Source organism: Anas platyrhynchos, chromosome 3 (genome assembly GCF_047663525.1).
Source record: "Anas platyrhynchos isolate ZD024472 breed Pekin duck chromosome 3, IASCAAS_PekinDuck_T2T, whole genome shotgun sequence".
Taxonomy (NCBI): domain Eukaryota; kingdom Metazoa; phylum Chordata; class Aves; order Anseriformes; family Anatidae; genus Anas; species Anas platyrhynchos.
Genome location: NC_092589.1, coordinates 27659589 through 27683436, shown reverse-complemented (window position 1 = coordinate 27683436; position 23848 = coordinate 27659589). Strand labels below are relative to the sequence as shown.

General features: G+C 39.9%; 1 protein-coding gene across 4 annotated transcripts in view; it reads right to left on the bottom strand.

Annotated features, from left to right (window-relative positions):
- The window catches only part of MTR (5-methyltetrahydrofolate-homocysteine methyltransferase), a 60421-nt gene that overhangs the window by 26605 nt on the left and 9968 nt on the right, over positions 1-23848 (bottom strand). The window contains exons 1-14 of one of the 4 annotated variants that reach the window (XM_027453767.3): positions 19901-20138; positions 15269-15480; positions 13270-13359; positions 12319-12388; positions 11202-11294; positions 11004-11110; positions 9680-9739; positions 9220-9314; positions 5261-5361; positions 4863-4924; positions 4015-4082; positions 2884-2960; positions 1683-1795; positions 493-633 (exon numbers count right to left, since the gene is read on the bottom strand). In XM_027453767.3, coding sequence (XP_027309568.3) covers positions 493-633; positions 1683-1795; positions 2884-2960; positions 4015-4082; positions 4863-4924; positions 5261-5361; positions 9220-9314; positions 9680-9739; positions 11004-11110; positions 11202-11294; positions 12319-12388; positions 13270-13359; positions 15269-15480; positions 19901-20138 — 1527 coding nt within the window. Of the gene's footprint in view, positions 1-492; positions 634-1682; positions 1796-2883; positions 2961-3534; positions 3662-4014; positions 4083-4862; positions 4925-5260; positions 5362-9219; positions 9315-9679; positions 9740-11003; positions 11111-11201; positions 11295-12318; positions 12389-13269; positions 13360-15268; positions 15481-19694; positions 19825-19900; positions 20139-23848 lie in introns of those variants that run through there. The other 3 variants (XM_072035586.1, XM_038177013.2, XM_038177015.2) reach the window with 3 other exon arrangements.

Genomic DNA, 23848 nt, shown 5'->3' with positions numbered 1-23848 from the left:
AACCTAGAACAAATTTAACTCAAAAGCTCCTATGGCAATTCCATTACATATCACAGAGACCTCTGTTTCTCCCCATACTATCTTGGATTTCTGGATGAGATGCTCACTTTCAGAGAATGCACTCTGCAGAACCATCTTTTAAAGACAGCCTATATCAACAGCAATTCTAAGTTTTGTCTTACTTAATACAGTTATGTACTGCCAATATACAGATATGGCTCATAACTGCTGCAAAAGGAACCTATATTCAGTTTTTCTAACCAATGAAAAAGAATAACAAAATTAGCTGAAATCAGTTACAGACTGTTAAAATCTCTGTTCCCTCCAACGGCCTTCTCTACTACAATACCTTTTCCCCATTAAGTAACATCTACATTTGCTTGTTAAGCATCTGAACTGGTTACTAAATAAATCAGTATCAAAATTTCTGAAAGGCAGTTTCCAACTCAATAAGGTGTTCCTTTTTGTGCTTTGGAAGGACTCAGTTACAACCTTTGCAATATCAGGTTCTGAAGAGATCAAGTTACAAAATCTGGTCATTGAGGCAGGACCATCCAGCATCCCATCATCCATATTGATGTCAAGAATCTGGGCCCCCATCTCCACTTGCATTTTGGCTACACTCAGGGCTTCCTAAAGAAGAGATTCAAAACAAACAAAAAAATCAGTCAGCAGAAAACATAGTCATTCTCACATAACATTTTACCTCTCCAAAATAACTGCGTAGCCCTACAAACCATCAAAATAAACATTTGAAAGTTCATAGGACAGTCCTTAAAAGCATATAGAAATGGTTCATGATGTATGGCAATGTACAAAAGTTGTTAGTACAGCACAACTGATAATTACTTTATTCACAAAAATATGACACCATAGATCTAGCATGACACTGATTTTTGACAGCTGGTCATACACATAAATAAAAGAGCTAAGATTTGCACAGTAACAAGGACTTGTGATTGCCATCATTACAGGAAAACAGTTTCTGTAATGGTATGAAATAAGGGTCTGGCGTCACAAGCTATGTGCTTTTATAACAGAGTACTTTATTTTTGGAAGTTGTTTGGTATTTTTTCCAGCTGCAGAATAATCACCAAGTACTAAGAAACTAAAGCTTTCCCTCCAGACCAAGTAATTATTTAACACCCATATCTGCTCACTTTCTCTTTTTTGTCCCTCTGTCAACTGACAAGACAAAAAAAAAGGTTTTAGTTGCTCATGGTTGCAAACAACCTGCCTCGCCTTTAAAGCTTTCTTTATTTGATAAGTCAATATAGGTCTTGCCTCATGACCTGCAAGTGTGGGTCCTCACAAAAGAGTCAGACTTCCTAACAAACAAAGGCTTTAATTTTGACTGCATCAACAGCAGAGTATGCTTCAGGACAGAATCTCAAGTAACTGAGAATCTCCTCCTAGATACAGCACAGATTAGGACAATTTCTAAACCACTATCCATTGTGTAACTTAATTTAAAATAAAAAGTCATGTTTCCTGTAACACCTATCAAAAAAGCCCTTGTGAAACTATAATTACACATTTATTAGGAGCTGTGAGAAAATAAGCTCTCTTTTTCTTACTCTTGTAGAATAGTGCTTTTTGCTAGCAAAACAAACTACTAACACAATGAAATGGAGCAATGAAAAAATAGCATTATCTGTTAAGATTATTGTTAAAAGGCATACTTCATAGTTGCCTGCCATGATGAGTTTAGCAAACTTCCTTGATCCTGCAACATTACAGCGTTCACCGATATTAACGAAGTTGGTATATGGCCCAATCCTGAATGGCTCCAGACCTTAAAAAGATTTTTTGAACATTTTTGTAAAAACAGAAAACAGAATAAAGCACTTTTAAAGTTGTGAAATAGAAGTCTCTATTACTTTATTACTCTACTTTAAGAATAGTGATTCTTCAGCACACCCAGTCGCTTGAGTAACTAGCAATGAGATGCAATGAAACAACTTCCAACACATGCCAAATGTTTTTATGCTTCCTCGGTAAGGGTCAATGATTGACCCAACTGGCAAAACATAACAACTAGATTTGTCCAACTAAAATGACACGAAGCTACAGTTCTCTACATATGTATGTGCAAGCACATACAAACCTTCTTCTCAATTTCCAACTATGTTATCTCATGACTACCACCACCAGAGAAAGAGCCCACTGACCTGACTAACAAACAAAGCATACCTGAGTTCTGAGAAACCAGCCAAGCAGGACCCTCAGGCAGCAGGCAACTCAGAGGCAAACGAACCTTATAGTAGAACAGAGTGGGCTACAGTATGAAATTATGAGTCAACCATGATTTAAATAGTGTATGCTAAACTGACTCAAGATAAGAAATACCAGCCAAAAAAGAAGGAACTGCTTTACTTGCAGACTTAAAGGAAGGCCTGACTTAATAACATACAGATCCAGACTTAGCTAAAACAAAAGATGTTCTAGATCTAGATGTGTTTCTGGAACACTATACCAGTACAACTGTATCCACACCTGAGGTAACGCAGGGCAGCTGTCTCAAAGCAGGTGAACAAACATCTCTTCCCAGCTCTGCCATCAATTGCAGTGAAATCACCTGATCCCTGTGCTTAACTCTCCCCCAGCGCAAAGTAAGGATAAAGATACTCAACCACTACAAAGTATTTGAGATTTGTTGAGTAAAATATGCTAGTTCTGTTATATTACACAAGATGTAAAAAAAGCGTTCCACTAATCCTTCAGCCAAACAAGATTTTGATAAACTTACACATTAATAAGCTTGCTGGATTCAGGTAGAACCAGAAACTCATAATACCATTCTGATCAGCAGAAAAGAGTAAATAAATTTATAACAGAAGACTGCGTGAGGTATAAAGCTCAACCTGTTACACTCTGTTTTACCTGATAGCAGCATATATCCTTCAGAGAGAGAAGGTGGAACACGAGGTTTACATGATCTCACAGCTTCAGCAATCTTCCTGTATTACAGAAAGAGCAAAGTAAAGAGGAAAGTTTTTGATCAAAATTAAATTACTCCGAACAAGATTCAAACGTAACATAGTAGACATACACCTACATAACCAATTTAGCCCCATAGCAGACAAGACTAGTTAGCACTTTGAGTGGCCAAAACCAAAACCATATTCCTAGAAGACTGTAGCTATTTGCAGGAACATACACGAATGAAGACTTATCAAATAGCGAATGCAAGATATTACGTAAATGGGATACTCGATGGATATGAGTACCAGTCCTCAGCCACACTGACTTACCATATTCCTAATTACCAAGCTGTGCAATTGCTGTTTGCAGCAAAAGAAAAAAACAAAGAGCAAGCATTGTTCTTTGCTGAGATGCTCTTCTCAGATGCTGGAATGACTCACAATGTTCGTGAGCTATTATCTTTCTCTTTGCTCCACTCACGAGTGACACATACTGTCCTCTCTACACGCTCACATACCACCTCTCCCCAGTTTGTATCACAATGAAAATAAACCATAAGGGCCCCTTCTCTTTTAAGCCTAGGTAAAAAAGGAAATTTTTTCCACTGACCTACTTCTACTGAGAAAGTTGCAAAACACTCCTTCAGGCCAGGACTAACAACAGCTGTATAGTGTTCCCAGATCTCTTGCTTAGACATTCCCCGAATGCACCTCCATACTTCTCTTTCTTCTACCATCAAAGGAAACTTTAAGTTTTACCTTGTTGCTAAGATTGCCAGAAAAGGGAAAAATGCAAAGAGTAAGGAAGCAGAGATGGCAAGTCTACTCTATCCAATGGTAAATAGGGAGAAATACTTCTGAAACAAACAATTTTGACAATATAACAGTATAGGCATAATCCTTGTTTGAACCAAGCCTCTACTTCAAGTTACACACAACTGTGAAAGCCGGGTTATTTCTACTCCATATGTTGCTGCTATTTTTGTTCCATCTTTTCAGAAAACTTTAAGATAAACCATGGAACATCGCTCCACAAAAGCAGCATATAATTTCCTTCCCAGTGCACTCTAAGTTTTAGCTCATTAGGTACCTGATATGTGCTGGTGTAGTACCACAACAACCTCCAACTACGTTGACCAAACCATCCAGTGCAAAACTCTGTAAAAGGGAGGGAAATAAAGTATTTCATTTTTTTAATAAAGCCACCTGAAATATATATTCTCTGTATGGTTAACAATTCAGGGCATCACAAGAAAAATAGTTTAAGAAGCAAGTACTATTTCTTCTCTTTAGGATTTGTTTTGAGATGTGGATACTTACCTAAGGCTGATCGGCAATTCCAAAACCTCATTTTGGGAAACTACATTTGAAACTGGCCTATTTTATACTAAAGCCCTAGATGAAAACCTGGATGAGTATCAAAGACCAGTCATACTGTAGTATAAAAGGGAATTAGCATCCAGCAGACACTGTGTTCTTGCTGATACAATACAACACCAGCCACACAGTTCTGTCTTGTACAGATCAAGTAGCACTTGGAAGAACACCTTGCACTGGAACACCACCAGCTTCAGCCATTCTACACAAACAACTCTAAAATCCCAGGGTCATAAAAACTGCTCAATTGTTTTATTTTATTTTTTTGGAACTATTTCCAAACAGGAAAATAACAATGTAAGAGTGTAAATTAGTAATATCCACAGATCAAGCTATAGAAAAGCTACCTAAGTGTAGGACACCAAAGTAAGGTTTTCAGAGTTTCTTAAGTAGCTTTTCCTAACGTGGTAACTCAAAAGCACTATCATTGAACATAATGTCTAAAACCAATCCAAATGACATGTAAAGCCACCTCAGCAAAAGAAACACAGTACTGTAACACATACAAGCAACGAGTTCCTGTATATGTCATGTGACACATTCACAAGAAATATTTCATACCTTTATGTGCTTGGCAGTCACTTCTGGAGTTTCATCATAACCACCAAAAGTATTAGGAAGACCTTGAAAAATAATTTTCCTTGTATTATGATTTGTTAAAGCCCACAAGAAGAGTTAAATTACATGAAAGTCAAAAAGTAGCTACATTTGGAAGAGGACTACAATGCCTCATCACCTTTGCAATCATTACTCAATACATTATTAATTACGCAAGAGAACATTCTGGGTTCACTGTCACAGAACACCAGTCACTTTCAGCAGTTTATAAAATGCTTAATCTCATGTTCATGTAGCAATAACCACCTTTTCAAGGTAGTTCAGCTCTTATTTCTGATGAGATGGAATGGTTATTATATTTCTTCTGCCCATAAGCATAGGAATACGCACACACAACACACCTGCATTAGGGTAACAGATGACATAGGCTTCTGTACATTTTCCAATTGTTTCAATGAATGGTCGCATTTCAACTGCTCCTAAAGCACAATTTAAGCCGATGCTGTAAAATATTTTTTAAGTTATTTTCAGATTAAAAACATCAGACAAAATGACACACAAAAAAACAGAAGAATCTTAGTGGTAGATAGATTAGTTAACTCCCACAGTTATCTGTAATACAATCAACCTGATCTCCCCTTTCTTTTATCACCATCAACAGAGCAAACCTGTGCTAAAGGATAACCCTCAGGGAGAAAAGTGCAAGGGGGACTGGACTGAACTGAATTGGGAGCAGAAAATCAAAATTTTGGTTCAAAATCCATGAGAAAATTCTGAAAAGCATTCTAAAAGCAACTGCAGCAACAACATAACTATTTCCTACATGCAAAAGAGAACACATGCAATGAGAATGACAGACTAAAAAGTAGCCTTGTTCTACAGGCAGAAGTAAGAAAAAGGTTAGAAGAGCAAGGATTACTTCAAGCCACTAACTCACGATTTTCGTTAAAAATTATACATAAATACGTCAACCTTGGAAGACACGGAACGCATTTCTCAAGACACCAAAAAGCAGCACTAAGTTTGGGCAACTGCTTTTGCTCAATATATCATCTCACACCGTTCTTTTCAGTGGTGCCCAGCGGGAGGATGAGAAACAATGGGCACAAACAGAAGCACAGGAAGTTCCATCTGAATGTGAGAGGGCACTTTACTGTGAGGGTGACAGAGCACTGGCACAGGCTACCCAGAGAGGTTCTGGAGTCTCCTCCTTTGGAAATATTCAAAACCCGCCTGGGTGTCATCCTGTGCAACGTGCACTGCTTGACCCTGCTTGGCAGGGGCATTGGACTAGGTGATCTTCAGAGGTCCCTTCCAACCTTGATCGTTCTGCGATTAGTGACCTAGACAGTACTATAACAGACGTCTTTCTGCATGAATAAACCTCTTACAATCTTACCACTATACAAGTTACAATCATGATTTCTTTCATTCAGCCACAGATAAGAAAAACGTAACTTCTACTTGAAATGTCTACATTGATTTTAAAAATGAAAATTTCCCTTCCACATAGCAGCACCTCGAGTACTGTGTTCAGTTTTGGGTCCCTCGCTACAAGAAGGACATGGAGGTGCTTGAGCAGGTCCAGAGAAGGGCGACGAAGCTGGTGAGGGGCCTGGAGAACAAGTCCTACGAGGAGCGGCTGAGGGAGCTGGGCTTGTTCAGCCTGGAGAAGAGGAGGCTCAGGGGCGACCTTATCGCTCTCTACAGATACCTTAAAGGAGGCTGTAGTGAGGTGGGGGTTGGCCTGTTCTCCCACGTGCCTGATGACAGGATGAGGAGGAATGGGCTAAAGTTGCGCCAGGGGAGTTTTAGGTTGGATCTTAGGAAGAACTTCTTTACCGAAAGGGTTGTTAGGCACTGGAACAGGCTGCCCAGGGAAGTGGTGGAGTCACCATCCCTGGAAGTCTTTAAAAGACGTTTAGATGTAGAGCTTAGGGATATGGTTTAGTGGGGACTGTTGGCGTTAGGTCAGAGGTTGGACTCGATGATCTTGAGGTCTCTTCCAACCTAGAAATTCTGTGATTCTGTGATTCTGTGATATAGGAGATCTTCCACATATGCCTCCTGATATCTCTGCACCGTTCTAAAACACGTCTTAGGAACACTGCAAAACTGAAAAGGTGTTCACAGTGCTGCTGGAAGATGTTTAAAAAAAAAAAAAAAAAAAAAAAAGATACCCCAGAAAGAGGAATAGACATTACTTCCCAACTAAGTGAGCCCAAGGCTGCCTCAGTGGTAGCTCAGGTAATGAAGTGTACACACGTCCACTCAGTTTTCCAGAGGTCAAAGCAATAAAGCCCTGCACAGGACTGGGAGCACAAAATCATTTTGACTTTTTCTGCCTCCAAGGAGCAGACAGGGGCTTGATAACTTCACAGGTAATAGCAGTAAATATTTGCAGCCTGATTCACTAGTGGGACAGAATGGCAAACGTTTGAAATCTGAAGGGCTCACAGCATGATCCAAAACCAGGGCCTTGAGTACCATACAGTCACATTTCTGCAACAAACAATACAGAAATTCTTTCTTCCAACAGCGTAAGTTTCTTTGGTCAGTTGTGGCCCTCAACCAGCCTGCCCATATGCTGTGACTACTGCCATAATGTAATAACCAGCACAACCTCATCTTGAGCACTGCCTCCCTCCCTGTCTCATTTCTTCACATAAGTCATGCATCCGATCCTGTGAAAGCTGAGACTGCAGAGTGCCCTTGGGACCTGAACAAACACAACACCAGGGCCCTGAACTCAAAATATGCCTTCTTAACACTACCACTGTAGAAGTAATCACAGATCTGAAATAATGCAAAGGAAACCCATTCCATATCTGAGCATCCTTTGCAGAAAGCTGCTGCGCACACATCCTGCAGCATTTACTAGGTACAGTTGACATATTTCTCAGCTACTACCATCAACTGGACGCAGAGTGCAGATGTTTTAGGTGGGCCCAAAACCAAACTGATTTAAGGACAACACACCACCCTAAACAGCACATACAAAACCCTAATGGAAACCAGGAAATGAGTATAACATTATCCCTAGGATACCACTACTGATCAGCTTTTTCCTCAACCCTGAAGTCACTGTATACCAATCTGGCAACAGAAGCAATTAAATGCAATCTGCTCCCACAACTAAGAGCCTTCTGCCACAGTGCTACGGAGTAGCCTTCGTGTACATGAGAAACAGGCCCTAAGCATTCAGACACATAAGATAGCTTTTATGAAATATGGTTTAATAAATTCTTAATTTCTGCTCCAGTGCCCTTCTCTCCTCTTCAGAGAGAAGAGAGTTACGAGCAAGCTTATCTGAGACAGACTCATGCCAAATACAGATCACTAGGCTGTAAGGCTGAGTGAAGGAGTCAACTACCACCCTGTTCCAAGAGGCTCCGTATGTTACTTCTGGAGCACCGTCTGGTCTGGGAAAGTGGAGCCTCAAGGGCAGTCAGAAAAGCTGTGAATGCAGTCTTCTGCTTTTGTATTACTGAGATGACAGATTGCACATTTTCACCAGAATTTTGTTGTAAAAACAAACAATGGCTCATCACAATGTGCATGTTAGCATGCACAGCTAACTGTGTATTAAATATTTTAAGTTAAAATATTTTAGGAAAAACATATATATTTCCAGTGTTATTTTTGTGCGAAGAAACAACCTGAAAGAAGTGGTGAAGAGGGAAGAGGAAATAAGGAGGAAGTAGAAAAGGGTACAGACACATAGAACAATAGAGGAATAGGGAATGGTATTCAAATTAACAGGCAAGACCTTGCACAATGACCAAAATCTGCTATAGTATGCATTTTCACATATCTTAATCTCATTTTTTTTCCTCCCTACTCTACAGAAAAGAACACAAGTAAACAGAGGCATCATGATCTCTCAAAATAACAACGCACATCTTTGAAAAAAAACACTCAGGAAACCTACGCAATTTGTAACAGCTCAGTAAAAAGAACACGGGGATGAAATCTTATTATTTGTTTGTTCAATTCACCCTGAAACATTTTGAGCTGACACTGCTTCCCTCTGAGAGATGTAAGCATACCAGGAATTAGGTCCTTGCAGAATCCGAGATAGTAAAAGATGTCAAACTACAGTTTCAGGTTTTTTTTAAAATGCTTTGTGATTTCAGGGCTATAGCAAACAAAACCCCAGAACTATTTTTATAGCTATGTTTTAAAAAACACATTTGGAAACATAATTTCTGCTAGGGGAACCATAACTGAACACATTAGCAATACATGTAACTAAACACAATCACAGTTAGTGTAACTTCCATTTTGCCATGAACAAGGGGTTAAAACAAAACAATCCCATTCTACAAATTACTTACTAGAGAAAGATACATTTCCTTACCAAAGTGGCTTACTGTGGGAAACACTAATGACAAATGCCTCTCCTGTCTGGCCTGAGAGGGTGCGCCCACTCTTATCTACAATGGTTCCAGAAACCTAAATATTAAATGAACGTGGAGAAAGGAACAGAATTAAATTAACAGTAAAAGCAAGAATTTAAAGGCTGAACTACTAAAAATCAAAACAAACGGACCTGTGGTACACTCAAAGCGATGAGACAAAACTCAAGCAGAGTTAGGCTTTAGTTTCAATAAGCTGAACACAGCTAAAGCTGATTTCATAAAGCTCTACACCTAAGCATTTCTCTACTCAAAATTGTGAAAAAAAATACTTTTCCAAAACATTGATTATTTTCATTTCAAGCTGAATTTCAAAAGGGCTTACTAAACTACCATCTCCATCGGGTTCACAATCTAGCTTAAGTATATGTAAAATATTAAATAATATATATATATACTTACAAATATGGGTCGGGGAGCATATTCTTCCTCAAACAACTTGTGGAGTGCAAAAAGAGCTGCCTACAGAAGTTAAAAAAAAAAAAAAAAAAAAAAAAAACAGCAGTTTTGGGGAGTTCTTTTTTATCTGGGTTTATTTTTATTTATTTTTATGGATGTTTATGCAAGTTGCTACCTCAAATTGCCTGCAAGATCTCACTACAGTCAAGATGTTTTCCTCTTACTTCTAATAGCTTCTAGATTTTCAAATGTGTTTTGGTAACAAATAGAAAAGTACCACCATGGGATAACCAAGTAAGACTTTTCTGAACTCCAAATCACATCAGCATGTACTTCTCCCTCCTGTCTGCCCCACAATCCCCATCCCAGACACAGTTATGTGTACTATACACGTTCACATCTCCTGCATCCGTCTAGACACACAGTGCAAAAAATTTTAACCACCACAAATTTTAACAGTAAGAACTGTTATCACAACCCTTGAAGGTCCTGAAAAATTCCTGCCTCCTTTGGGTAAGGATGTTGCATGTGAATATGAACTTTCCTCAGTACAATGTTAAGCCTATAAGATCCTAAAACAAAACTCCATGATGACTGATTAAATCTGCAAAGGATGAATCATGCCACCGCATGTGTTAATCAGCCTGTGGCAAAAGCTTGAAGAAATGCTATATGCAAATCCAGCCTGACTTTTCCACATAAAATTGCAAGACAGTTTTAAGTCCCCTAACAACTCCATCACTGCACTGAGCAATTTTGAGAAAAATAACAATGTTATCACAACCAGGTGAACTTTGGCATATTTCAATATTTTATGCCTCTTATTTTATCCTTCTAACCCTCTACTCCCAATTTTTCTTTTCTAAAGTTGATGACAAAGTGTTAGAGATCTCTCTAAATAAACACATTTTAACAGGACTGTCTCACAAGCCTTCCCACTCCCGCAATCAGATACACTGGACACTCCCTCCGGTGTGCACCAGAAGCATCCTTTGGACAGACATGCTTACACTGAAAATTAAAAACATCAGATGCATTTGGAGATGTTTTGCAATACAGCAGAGCTTCTGGGAATAAGAGGACAGCTGGCACAGACAGCCAGAGAGATATTAACAGTAAACACTAAAAGGCAAAAGGAAAACTCTGGAAAAGGCTGTTCGATAATTCAAACCATTTCCTTACTTTCTGCGTGTTAGCTGTTGACTGAACAGTCTTTTCACATATTTAATAAGCAGTAGCTAATATCTCTTTCAAATACAATGTTTAACTTGTTTAGGGTGGTATGCCAAATACTTATATAACTGATTTTTTTTTCTCGCAGTCTCACCTTGGCGTTGGCTGTATCAAATACGGTTTCTACTAACATGATATCAACTCCTCCATCCAACAGTCCTTTGGCTTGTTCTGTATAGGCTTCAACCAGTTCATCAAAAGCTATAAAACAGGAATGATATTAACTTCATGTGGAGCTCTCTCTTTCAATCTATCACCTAAGTTAAAGAACTTAATGGTTATCAATACTTACTTATGTTCCTGTAATCTGGTCTCTCCACAGAGGGTGACACAGAAAGTGTCCTGTTTGTTGGCCCCATGGATCCAGCAACATATCGCCTAATTCCTGTACCAACACGAGGTTGGGAGAAAAAAGAGGGAAAAAAAATATACCTTACTTCCAGTTTTACAATGACAGACAGCTTGATGTAAAAAAAAATAACAAACAAAAACCTCCAATGACACCAAGACATGCCTATCATTCAGGGATCAAGAGCTATCAAACTGTTCTCAAATTGGGAGTTTGATTACCACCTAAGATTACAGCACAGCTGACTTCTTTGTTTTAATTCTATATAACAAGATGTTCAATGCATACATATGAGACAGACAAACATCTATGAAAATGGCAATTGCAAGCTATTAACTCAATTTTTGAAAATAACCTTTGCCTCTGACATCAGAAGCTTCACTCAATTACTTTAAATGCATAGCATGGAATTATCCTGGCATTTTTCTCTAGATAAAATTAATATTTCAAATCTTACATTTTTACTGCATATGATGAATCACAACAGTAAGGTGTTCAACTGGACAGAAGAACTGCTAGCTCTAAATACATCTTAATATATTGGTAATAATGTACAGAGGACTTTGCTTGTCTTTGAAAGACAGCAGTAGAAATGAGCTATAATCCTTTCACATGAAGCCCTGAAGGGCTAAACATTTAGAGGTGATGGTCAGAAACTAAGCACTTTCCAGTGGTTCTTAAAGTTGAACCAGTTATACTAGGAGTAATTGGTAATCCGCATTCACATACAATCAGCTGTCCTAATTCTGTAGTACAAAGAGTTGAACCTTACAAACCTAAGTAACTTGTAAACTGCTGCATTTGTCTTCTCTAAAACAGATTTGGAAGATGTCTATCAGTTGCAGCATAAAACACCCAGGCACAGGATGGATGCAGAATGTGCTAAGGACCAGATCCTCGGAACATGCTGAGATTATCATGATATGAACAGTGATACAACATTGTTACTATGTCTAAAATGAAGGGTTTCCCTATCTGTAAGCTATGTCCATGCCTCTGGTTAGCAACATTCAAAGACTGTAGCACAACTGAACAAGAAATCAAAATAAAGACCGCTTACCTGTCTGAGAAGTTACATCATCTGCTGCTTTTCTAGCCACCTCTGCAGAGACTCTGTTTAATCGATATACCTAGAACAACATCAGAAAGTTACCAACAAACCCAGAGTTCAACACAGTGTAACACATCCTAAAAGAAACACAACACCTCCATTCCGAAGCCTGCAGTACACTCCGAAGGCTCCTAAGATGCACAAACACATACAAGTACTATTAGAAAGCCTCAAAAGGAACAGCTTTATACATCTCGGCAAAAGCATTACATGGCTGGTCTCATCCCACATATGCCTCAGCCTAAAGCTGCTAATCAGAACATTTAATTCTGTAAGGTACTAATTAAATCCTACTGAGTCAACAGAAGCTGGAGAACAGGACATTTTGAGGATAAAATTAACCTACTTTTAAACTCACTTTTTATTCTAGTAGCATATTTCCAAGTATTTTCTTTCACAAACCCCTCAAATTTTCCAAACACCACACAGCACAGAATAGGTATGATAAATGCAAACTTGAAAGCAATTCTACGTAACACCAGCACAATCCTATCCTGCTTGTGACAGACCTCCAGGCCATAAAGCCAACTACACAGATAGTAATGAGGACAAAAAAAAAAAAAAAAAAAAAAGCATTTCCTTTGTGGCTCTTGGTACATTGGAAGCACTGAAGCACAACAGAACTGAGAAGTTCTGTGAGTGTTCAGACAAAATCTAGGACAGACAATTATGGCCTGTGCTTCCATCAACAAGGGGTACGGCTGTCACACATAGCAAGCATAATTGTCTTCCTTCTATTGTCTGCTGCAGCAGAAATGAGCTATGACCCTATCACCTGGCTTGAGAGACAGAATGCAGTAAATAAACAGTCCCAAAAGACCCTGTGACTAAGTTAATCCTGTCTGCTAAGATGAAAATCTTTAATAACTTTTTAATGTGTAAATAGTTTAGAATTCTTACCAAATGCTCAAGGCCATAGTCAGCTTGTGCAACTCGGGTGCTGCTGAAAGTGTTCGTTTCAATGATGTCAGCACCTGACAGCAAGTATTCCTGCAAGACATAACAGAGAAAAAAAGATCTCCAAGACCTCCAGAAATGAGATTTGGAGTGCAGACAAAGGCAACCCAAATATTTTGTCTCACTCGGTTGAAGAAAATGTCACAAATCATCTCCTAATTCAAAGCACATCAGGTTCTGAAGTCCTTACTCAAAGTTTAAGGCACAGGATCAAAGCAATAGAAGCGTTCCATACAACCACCTTCTAGAGTTTTAGTGTCAGCCACACTTTCTATTAACAGGTGACATTTATTGAGTTCCTTCTGTCACTGACTTCAGCACTTGAAGCACATCCCAGATTTTGACACAGGGACATGGTAGGGAGTTGTCCAATTGGATCAGCAAGCAAGGGCTGCTGTGGACAGACTCAGAATAAGGCAGGAGTTAAACAACAACAGAGAATTACTAAACGTATATATTATAAAGGGAGCTGTATGGCACAAGAGCACACTAGGACAGAATGCAAGCTTAGAAGAATTATGCTTTGCACAGATCACATTTAAAGTTTAACTACTGGCCTAGATTCACAAAATAATCAAGTGTTCATCTCCAGTTTCCCACTGAAGTAAAGTGGAATCAATGCAAACTGAAATACTTTTGCATATTCTAGCCTGCATTTTATAACCTCTCTTAAGTGACACAAATATTATCCCTCCACACATTTGTGAAACACGCGCACATTTAAGGCATTAAAGAAGGTATACGGAAGTGGTTAGTGCCATTCTGAGTATTTGGCAGTCTTTATTTCAAAGCACTTAAAACTGGCCATTGTTGGACAGATGATAACAGGTTATCTCTGATTTGACTTAATGTATTCAATCTCAAGTCACATAACTATTAGTCCAATAATTCTGTAAAACTGAGCTGTTAAAACATCTTGTCAGATTAATAGTTCAAGCCCAGCAGCCTACATAAATTCTAAAGTTCACAATCACTACAGCTCAGTGGACAGTCTAGGGATTGCATTCCATCTACAAATATTTCTTCCTAAAATGCTTATAGGTGAAAGATGCTGATTTGTTTCAACTCATCTTTCTTAAAATCCAGTTAGTTAAAATCCATCCATTAACTGATGGTTAGAATATAAATATAAAAATTTAGAGTACATATGAAGTTTTACAAAAGTAAGCCAATTATTAGTCTAAGCAATGAAATACAAATCTTTTAAATAAATGACTGGGAAAATAAAAAAACACATATGTAAGGCTTCAACTGAATATCAACAAGTAGCAGTCTATTCTACTAATGTTCCCATTTTTACAGTTAAAACCTAGAAATATCTGGAACGCAATAACTAAAAGGTTTAAGTTTTGTTTTGCAAGATTTTGTTTATTTTTACATCTAATTGAAGTTATGAAAACAATAAAATCTGTTTACAAACTCCTCATGATCAACCCTAAACTGTTTTATTCTCTGGGCCACACATCAATGTTCTAGGGAATAAAACACAGAAGCATATATACTCATTAGGAAACATACTCATTCCCTAAGGGAAGGCAGCCTTCAGGCTGCCACATTTAACAGCTCTTCAATACGCAATTATAGAAACACACACCTAGAATTCAGATTTGTCCTACTTAGATGCATTGTAACTATTGGCTAAGGATGAAAAAAAGAATAAGGAAATAAGTCAGAATCTACAATTAATAGAAATGCAATGGGACATGTATCAAAAAGGAAATTAAAAGAACACTGCCTGGATGACATCAGAAACAAAGACATGAATGCTGTGCTTACGGAACCAGAACAGTCAAGTCTGTTCATTCTTATTCGCATGGCTACCTAGCATTTGCTTCCCTATCCCCAAAAGACTCAGGAGAGCCAGTAGTGCATGGAATAGAAGAGGGGAGCACAAAGACCAAATTCTCCTTCCTTTTGTCAAGAGACAGGCAGAACCACCTACCTTGTGTATGTCACAGATTATATCAGGCTGAGTTATGCTGAGAAGGTCGTTATTGCCTTTCAGAGGCTTGGAATGGTCTTTAAATTCATGCCCTCGGAAATCTTCTTCTGACAGGGCATGTTGCTGGATCATGGTACCCATGCCTCCATCCAAAATCATTATCCGCTCCTGCAGAACTGATTCAATTTCATCCTCCATGCTTTTCTGGGTATCTGCCATTAGAAAATAAACCCAATATTTAAGCAGCTTTGAAATTCTCCGTCTATACACTTGAGCAAGCTGAGATCTTCCTATTTAAGAAACAGAATAAAGTAACTAATCCTCTACTTAAATCAAACAGTAATTGGTTTACTTCACCTAGAGCTCCAACCACATAATGTCAGGTAACAGCTGCACCTGTCTAAACAGAACTAGACACAATTGGTCCTCTACCTAAGTAGTCACCTGCAGAAACAACAGTATCAGAAGTTCACAAGGACATACACAAAGCTCCTTATATGAACTACTTTCCAGCACTAACAAGTGTGATAATTTCCACTACAGTGACATGCAAACAACGATGCAGAACCGCCTCTTGGTACCAGACACTGTACTGCAAGTGGTACCCAAGTGCCAACCAGAAACTAGGGAACTCCATTTGCAAAAATCCTACTTTAATGACTTAATAAAGCAGAAGCAGACTGCTTTATAAACACACTGTGCACACAGCAATGATATGTAAAGAAATAAATCGAGCAAGCAAACTCAATTCTTCAGCTGAGTCACAAGTTCACTAAACAGCTATAGAACCTCTTCCTAGTTTTAGGATAGTAAATAATGATTTTGCACTTCTGCTAGTGACCAAATGCCAAGATACACCGCCAGGTAAGAGCCAGGCACTAGTCCCTTTTGTACAAAAGCAGCAAGATCTGCTCTGCAGCAACGCCAGAATAAAACTTACCAGGCAAATCACATGCTGATTATAAGATACCAGACAGGACATGTCTAACAATGACTGAAGTAGAAAACAATAGAAATTCCAGAGGTATTTTTAGTAACAAAGATGCAGTATTCTAGTGCCTTAAGATCTAAATGAAAGCCCAAGCCAAACAGAAAACAAAAATCCAAAACCATAATCCAAGATATTAAATGATAAAAGCCAACATATCTCCCTCTTGGAAAAGCAAGAGTACATAATCCTACTTTTCCTCTTTAGAGTGCATACACAATCATCTCTGACATATTAATATGAACATAGCAAAATAATTAAATACCTCCTCTTTTATCAAAACACCTGTCTACAAGAGTGGACCTCCAGTAATCTTTCTACAAGCATGCAGATGAGTGAGGTGGTATTCTTCATTTACCTTCAACTCAGCTAGTGCTTGCTCCCTGAGTAAATACCCGTTTTGCATTTTGGTTATACACTATTATTGTGAAAAAAAAAAAAATGAAGCACAAAAATGAACTTAAAAATCATTACAATTTACAGACAAAAGTATTTAATTATCATTGGGAACTTCTTATCTGATTTGACTTTTTGTTTCTGCATTCTTACCATGCCATGCAACTTGTTTTGACATCGTTATTATTAAAAAATAAAAATAAAATAAAAATAAAAATAAAAATAAAAAATAAAAATAAAAATAAAAATAAAAATAAAAATAAAAATAAAAATAAAAATAAAAATAAAAATAAAAATAAAAATAAAAATAAAAATAATGCTGTAGAGAAGATGAGGCCTAGGGTAAGGTGGTCAGGTATTACAAAGTTGTATTTATACCAACGCTCTGGAAGAACAGCTCTCAATCAGATTTAGCCTTCCAAACAAAAGAAGCCAAATAAAATTTCTAAATAAATTTTGCTCCACAACAAGTATGAAGCATTTGAAGGGAGATTAAAATAAAAAGGAAGAAAGTCACCCTCATTTCAAGTTGAGGGCTTTAGCATCAACAGGAAGGCTCAGCGGGTTCTTATACAAGAGCCTTAAACCTCCTCGTATTAAACCATCAAATTATTCACGAAAATAAAACCAATCCTTGAGCTAAAGCTTTTCAAAAGACCCAAATGCTAACCTTAAAGCATGCCTGCTCTGCAGACCGGCGTGAAGCATAACTCACAGGCTTTGAGCATACACACAGGCGAGAGCTGGCTCTAGCTCTAACGCAGCCCCGAGGTCACCACGTGGCACGGAGATCACCACAGCCAAGCCAGCAGCATCCTCTCACTACCGCTCCTGCTTCCCTCAGGCTTGTGACCCTTCTATTTACTCACTTTTCGCCCACGCTCACATCCGCACCCGGAAGCAAACATTCACTTACAGCCATCTGTTTGGTGTTAAACTCTGCACCTTGGGCAGCCTGCCTTGCTTTCTCTCCAGCTCACCTACTGGACGGGTGTCACCTCAAGGTCCCGTCCCACCCACAGCCACACAGCAGGTTTCTGCCTAACCTCCGCTCCCGAGGCCGCGGTGAGCCGTATCCTGAAGCAGCTTTCAGAATCTGTCCTTCTTCAGCAGCAGCTTGGTAAGGCTGCAGGAAATGGGGTGGGAATCATAAAGGTAGCTGCTAGTACCAGAAGCAGACTGCTGTATAAACACACTGTGCATCTCCATGTCCACCAAAATCCCTTTTCCTCATCCTTGCTAAGGGTAGCACGTGACTCTGCTTCCATGAGGAAGCCTACACCACTTTAAGGTATGCCCTGCCACACTGTCAATGCCGTTTTCGAGTTGGAAACAAAGACTGTAGACAAGTCCAGAGAACTCAGAAATCGGGCAGGCTCCATTCATAAAGCCATGCTAGAAGGCAATGAACTCTGTCCCTTGGAGAAAAGCAAGGCTGGGGACTGGGAGTCTGCAGTGCCAAACCAAGTACTGCCCTTCCCAGTCCACATTCGACTCCCTTAACTTCCCTCTCCAGAAGAAGCAGGATGCAAGAGTTTGCTACATAATACATGGAAAAAAAAAATGTTTGAAGAAATCCCTCAGCAGAGGAAATTAGGCCAGCTTTTTTTTTTTCTTCTGTTTACAAACTCTGTTCCTACCTCAACTTTTTAACAACAAAAGTTGATAAAAAAAATTAATTCATAAAGATCACTGGTGAGCCTTGGGAAACCAGGTCCCTCCTCCATTCAGATGAGTCCAGGAGAAAAATCATCTCCATAGCTCTAACAGAAATAGCAGCAATGCAACAGTGGTAACAGGGCCCAGGACAAATTAATTTTACACTCTACTGAAACAAAATATAGAAGATACAGAGCTCTTGGGCTGGGACTAGCTTAGCAGATCACACCAAGACAGAACAAAAGTGAACCCTTTTCGAAAGGGAATGCAGAATTAAAAAAAAAAAATCCTAATATCCTAATCCTTCTTCACTTCCCCAAAGTAAATGCTCTGGACTGAGATCATATGAGCAGGGGTATTACTAGCTGAGAAATGAGATCAGCTAAACCAAGTTCTAACATTTCTAAATGTTACAAGTAACTTGGCCCAGCACTCAAGATGCCCCTCTGTACAGCTGTCCAGCCTTACAGCCATTCAACAACCATAAACTCTACCATTTTCACTGTGGCAGCTCAACAGCTCAGAGGATGAAAACAAAAAGTATATCCATCTCCTTTTCCCAATCCAACCCACGTACAACCGTTAATGCATATAACGAGGGATAAATACGTGATCTCCTTCCCATACAAAACAGGACTTCAAAGCTTGCAATTTGATTTAAAAAAAAAAAAAAAAAAGTTTTCTGATGCTTGCATGCATTCTCAGGTTTATTTATTTATTTATTTTATTATTTTTATTTACGCGCTTCTGTTAAAAGTTTATTAGTACAAAATCATCTGGTCATATGAGGCCCTGGAAAGGAATAAAGGATTACAAACTGCTTCCAAAGCCTTTAATAAAGGATCAATCAAGCTTCAACAGTATTACACGCTGTATTTCACCACGTGCTTGTGAAAGAACACAAAACGAGGCACGACAAGGAGCGACTGGCACTCAAAACAGCCCACTTGCTGGGCTGGGCAGGCTCTGCCCCTCGCAGCAAGGGGGCCACTCCTCCTCGCACATGGCAGCCCAGCTCAGCAGCCTTGCCTGGCTCCAGCTGCAGGCACAACTTCCTCCATCACTCAGAAAAAAAAGAAATAGCGGGCAGTATGAAATCAAGCAGGCGTAGCAGCAACTATAAAGGATGCTCCTGCTATCAACGTGTCAGAGACAGCTGGTGATAGCCGTGTAATTTCTTGCTGTTTAATTAAACCTCGTGCGGCTGGGTGCTGCCTGGCAGCATGAGGAGTTTCAGGAAGCGCAGCAACAGGCGGGCCCTGGGCAGCACCCCCGCCACGCTGCGTTACCCTGCGGGTCCGAACAGAGCGGTACTGCACCTCAGGGACCGCGCTGCCCCTTCCCATACGTTCTGCGGTGTCGCGTCTCTTCAAGACCACTCACCCACGCCTCCCGCAGCTGAACGCTTTGATAACTGATAACGTGGCCGCCGAAACGCAGCCCAGCCCCAGGAGCAGCGTGCTCGGGCTCTGCGGCATGCCCTGCTGCTGATCGGGCCGGGGAGAGGCCCCCACCCACCTCGCCGCCACCGCTCCCCTCCCTCCTCCTCATCCTCCTGCCCCCCCCGCCCCGCCGCTCGCTGCCGTTACCCGGCGGCTCCGCGCCCGCCTGCCTGGGAGGCGCCATCTTGCCTCGGGGGCGGCCCCGCCGCCGCCCGGCGTCACCCCCCTGCTGCGCCAGCCCCGCCCCGAGCGGCCGCGGAGAGCGCGCGGCGCCGCCGTTATGGCCGTTGTGTTCGGCAGCCGGTCCGACGCCGGCCATGGCGTGAGAGTCACAGTGCAAAAGAATCACAGAACCGTGAGGGTTGGGAACGACCTCCGAGTGCATCTGGTCCAACCATCGCCAATCCCACCCCACTAACCATGTCCCTAAGCACTACATCCAACTTTTCCTTGAACACCCCTAGGGATGGTGACTCCACCACCTCCCTGGGCAACCCGTCCCAGTGCCTGACTGCTCTTTCTGAGAAGAAATGTCTCCTCATTGCCAACCTGAACCTCCCCTGGCGCAACTTGAGGCCATTCCCTCTAGTCCTGTCACTAGCTACCTGTGAGAAGAGGCAGGCCCCCAGCTCCTCACACCTTCCTTTCAGTTGCACAGAGCAATGCACCTGAGCCTCCTCCAGACTAAACAACCCCAGTTCCCTCAGCCAATCCTCACAGGACTTCAGATACTATGTGAAGATGCACAGGACACTTAATTCTGTGTTACTGGAAATAATTGAATTTGCTTCCCTCCTTCAGGCATCTGAGCCTTAGTTGCATGTAATAATTTTGAAGCCTTTTATTAGCTGAGAGTTATGTTGCTAAGCGTGCCATACTTAAAATGGACCCTGCATTTTCACTGGAAATTTTAAGGGAACTCAAAATTAATTAAGAGCCATTACTGTAGATGAATCCTCTAGGCTAAATGTTTACTCTTGAATTTTGGTTTGAGACAGAAAAGTAGTTGGTTACAACCCCTTTGAGTCCACTGTGATCTAGAAACCTATAATCAACTCTCACTTCAGCTGATACTGATGCAAGTATATATAAAAATGTATTTTATGATTAAATAATATGTCTAATTCAGCTTCAGAAGAAATACAGCCTACGAATCAACCAGAGTAATCCAACTTCTGTTGCAGAGGCCATGCTCTGGTTTTGAATGCAAGATGTCAATGGACAGCAGAGCTGGCCTCTTGGCGCACTGTTCCAGTGGTCAGCACAAGCTCTTGCTGCAAAAATATTTCCCAAAATTACAGTATATGTTGTTAATGATCTGGAAACTTACACACTTTGAAAGCCTAACATGAAAGGTGGAATACACTAAACATATGCAAAAGTCATTTAGTCCTAGAGACTGGTTAATTTTATCACTTTAACACCGAATTTGCATGTATTTTAGAGATGGGCAACATTTTAAGAACCATTCGTTAAGGGATATCAGTGCTGTGCATTTCCTTTTCAACTTTCTACAACTTCCAGCCTTTTTATCATGCCATACAAAGCTATGACTTTTTTCTCTGGCAACAATTCAGGTTAAAAAGCTCACTGTCTCCACAGTTGCTTTGTGGCGACAGATCTTTGCACCACAGATCAGCACGTCCTTGCGTGTGCTGATGCAGTTGTTTGTGTAACTGCGCTGCAAAGTAGGTCAGTGGAAAAAAAGAAGCTGAAGGTTTGAAGGTGCTTCTGAAAAGGATCATTTCACATTATCCCGTTTACTCTGCAGATTCACAACCAGTTGGAGCCAGTTGGACAGTGCGCTGCTGTGAAGAGGCGGTCCCAAATTCCACCCTGCTCCATCCTCATATTTCCATCCCTGTTCCTGTGCAGGCTCTAGCCCTCACCCAGAATTCTTCCTTAAAGGTCATTTTTCAGTGAAAACAGTTCTCTGGTCCAATTTGTCTGCAGCTGTATGGCCTCCAGAGCTGATGTAAGGTCAGTAGCAGGAAGAGAGGGCAGCAGCACCACAGCCTCAGATTGTTTTTAATTTGTTTTCGAAGCCTGAGCAACACAGACAACTGAGCGAACACAACCAAGGCAAGATATTCTCCAGAGGCTTGAGGAAAGAGCAGTGAGTGGCCAAGGGCAGTGATTACCGAGCCAGATTGCCCAACAAAGGAGCAGTAACAAGGAACTTTAGCCTTAATATGATTTACAGCATTTGTTAGGATATTTCGTGTCCCTTTTCTCAGCTTCATTTCAATGATTACTGTACGCACCAGTGTGAAGTACCTGCATGTGTCTGTATCTGCACACCTGCAGTTACAAAGATTTTTCTCAGCTGTTTCTCTGAGAAGTTCTAATATGCAGTGTGTTTGCAGGAAACCTTCAAAAACTTGCAGTAAGAATGCCCTTAAGCTTGAAGAGTGTTTTTCCTTTGTCTTATGGAATGTTTTTATTTTGTTTAATTAGGCTGTCAAAATACTGTTCCCTTTCTTACATTGAGAGTAACACCAAGAGTAATTTAGTCACTGGAATGATGGCATAAAGGAGAGGAGAACATCAAGGTGCAATCATTCCCATGCCTGAGAAACCTCGCATCCTATTCCAGTACATTCTTTTTGGGAGCTGGCCAGGAGCTCTGTGGGTGGTCAAATGAAACCTAAATTCTGTGTCTTCTTCTGAATTTATTGAGACTTGTAGTATTTGGTGGTAACCTATACACTGGTTTAGGAAGCTGCTTGTTCACCGGATGTGATCTAAGGAGTGCAGGGGCAACCATAATCCTAGCCATTATGTTCATTTTGCAAATTTAAGGATAGCAAAAACTAGATGTAACATTAAATGTTTGGTTTATAAAAGTGCTTAAGTTCTCAAATATTTTATCTTAAGTCAGTTCTGCACCAAAGCCCTAGTTTGCCTGATTTATTGGGATAAACTTTCAGCGTAGAAATACAAAATACAGTGTATGTCCTCCAAAAATAGCGTGCTACTGTAAAGTAAGCAACTTCTATGGATAGTCTGTAGAATACTTTTTTTCAAATGGGGAAACATTGTCACGTGCGTAGTGGTCACGTAGAAAATCCAGGTAATGAATAAGACTCAAATACAACAGCATAATACATAAAAATACATAACAGTTAGAACAGTTTGAGAGGTTGATGTATTTTGACAATCAGTAAGATTCATAAATCATCAGAGAAAAAATTTTGAAGCCATAGGTCAGGGTCCTAGAGCAAGTAGTAACATCATATAATCACGGCCTTTGTAGTGTCTTCTGAGAGCATGCTGATACCTGAAACATCACTTTTCCAGTCTGGCAAGTACATTCAAAATCTCCTTCATGTTACCTGTATTAAAAAGCCAAAATACTCTCCTAGCCATCCCAGCACCTATCTGCATGAAAGGAAATATTTTCACACATATCAATGATTAACTAAATGGAAAAGACTTGAAGTTACAATTACAAAGTTGTATTGCATCATGGCTTTTCACAAAAATTGCTTCCTATGCCATCTTGACACCAACAGTAGAAAAAAGGTAATGCTGTTGGGAGGTAGCACTCTTTAAGCATCTGTTTCGCACACAGTATCATACATGCAAGCATCTGTCAGCGTGCTGAGCATCCTGGTTTCTCACAGTTGTTAGAAGTAGTACTTCAATGAAGCTAACATCTTCCTGATTGCAACAGGATTGAGCTCAAAATTCAATATCCCTACCAAAATCCTTTATATTCTTATACTATTCTTATATTCTTTATTATTATTCTTATATTCTTTATATTCTTATTCTTATATTCTTATATAGATATACATGTATCCTTAGTAAAAATAAAATCTTTAAGTCAGGTCAAGTTTTGGTATTTCCAGTATACTTGAAGGTATTTTCAAATTACCATTTTCCCAACCTCATCCTGAACACAGCTAAACTCTTACTGATCTTTTAGAAACAAGCAGTGTTTGAAACAAAGCTTTTTTTTTTTTTTTTTTCCTCCAGTGCCAAGGATCTGATTCACCAGTTTGTTATTCTACTTACACACAGGTTTTCAAATTTTATACTTACCTTCTGTGTTGGTAAGATCAAACACTGATTCTCAGCATGCTCTTTTAG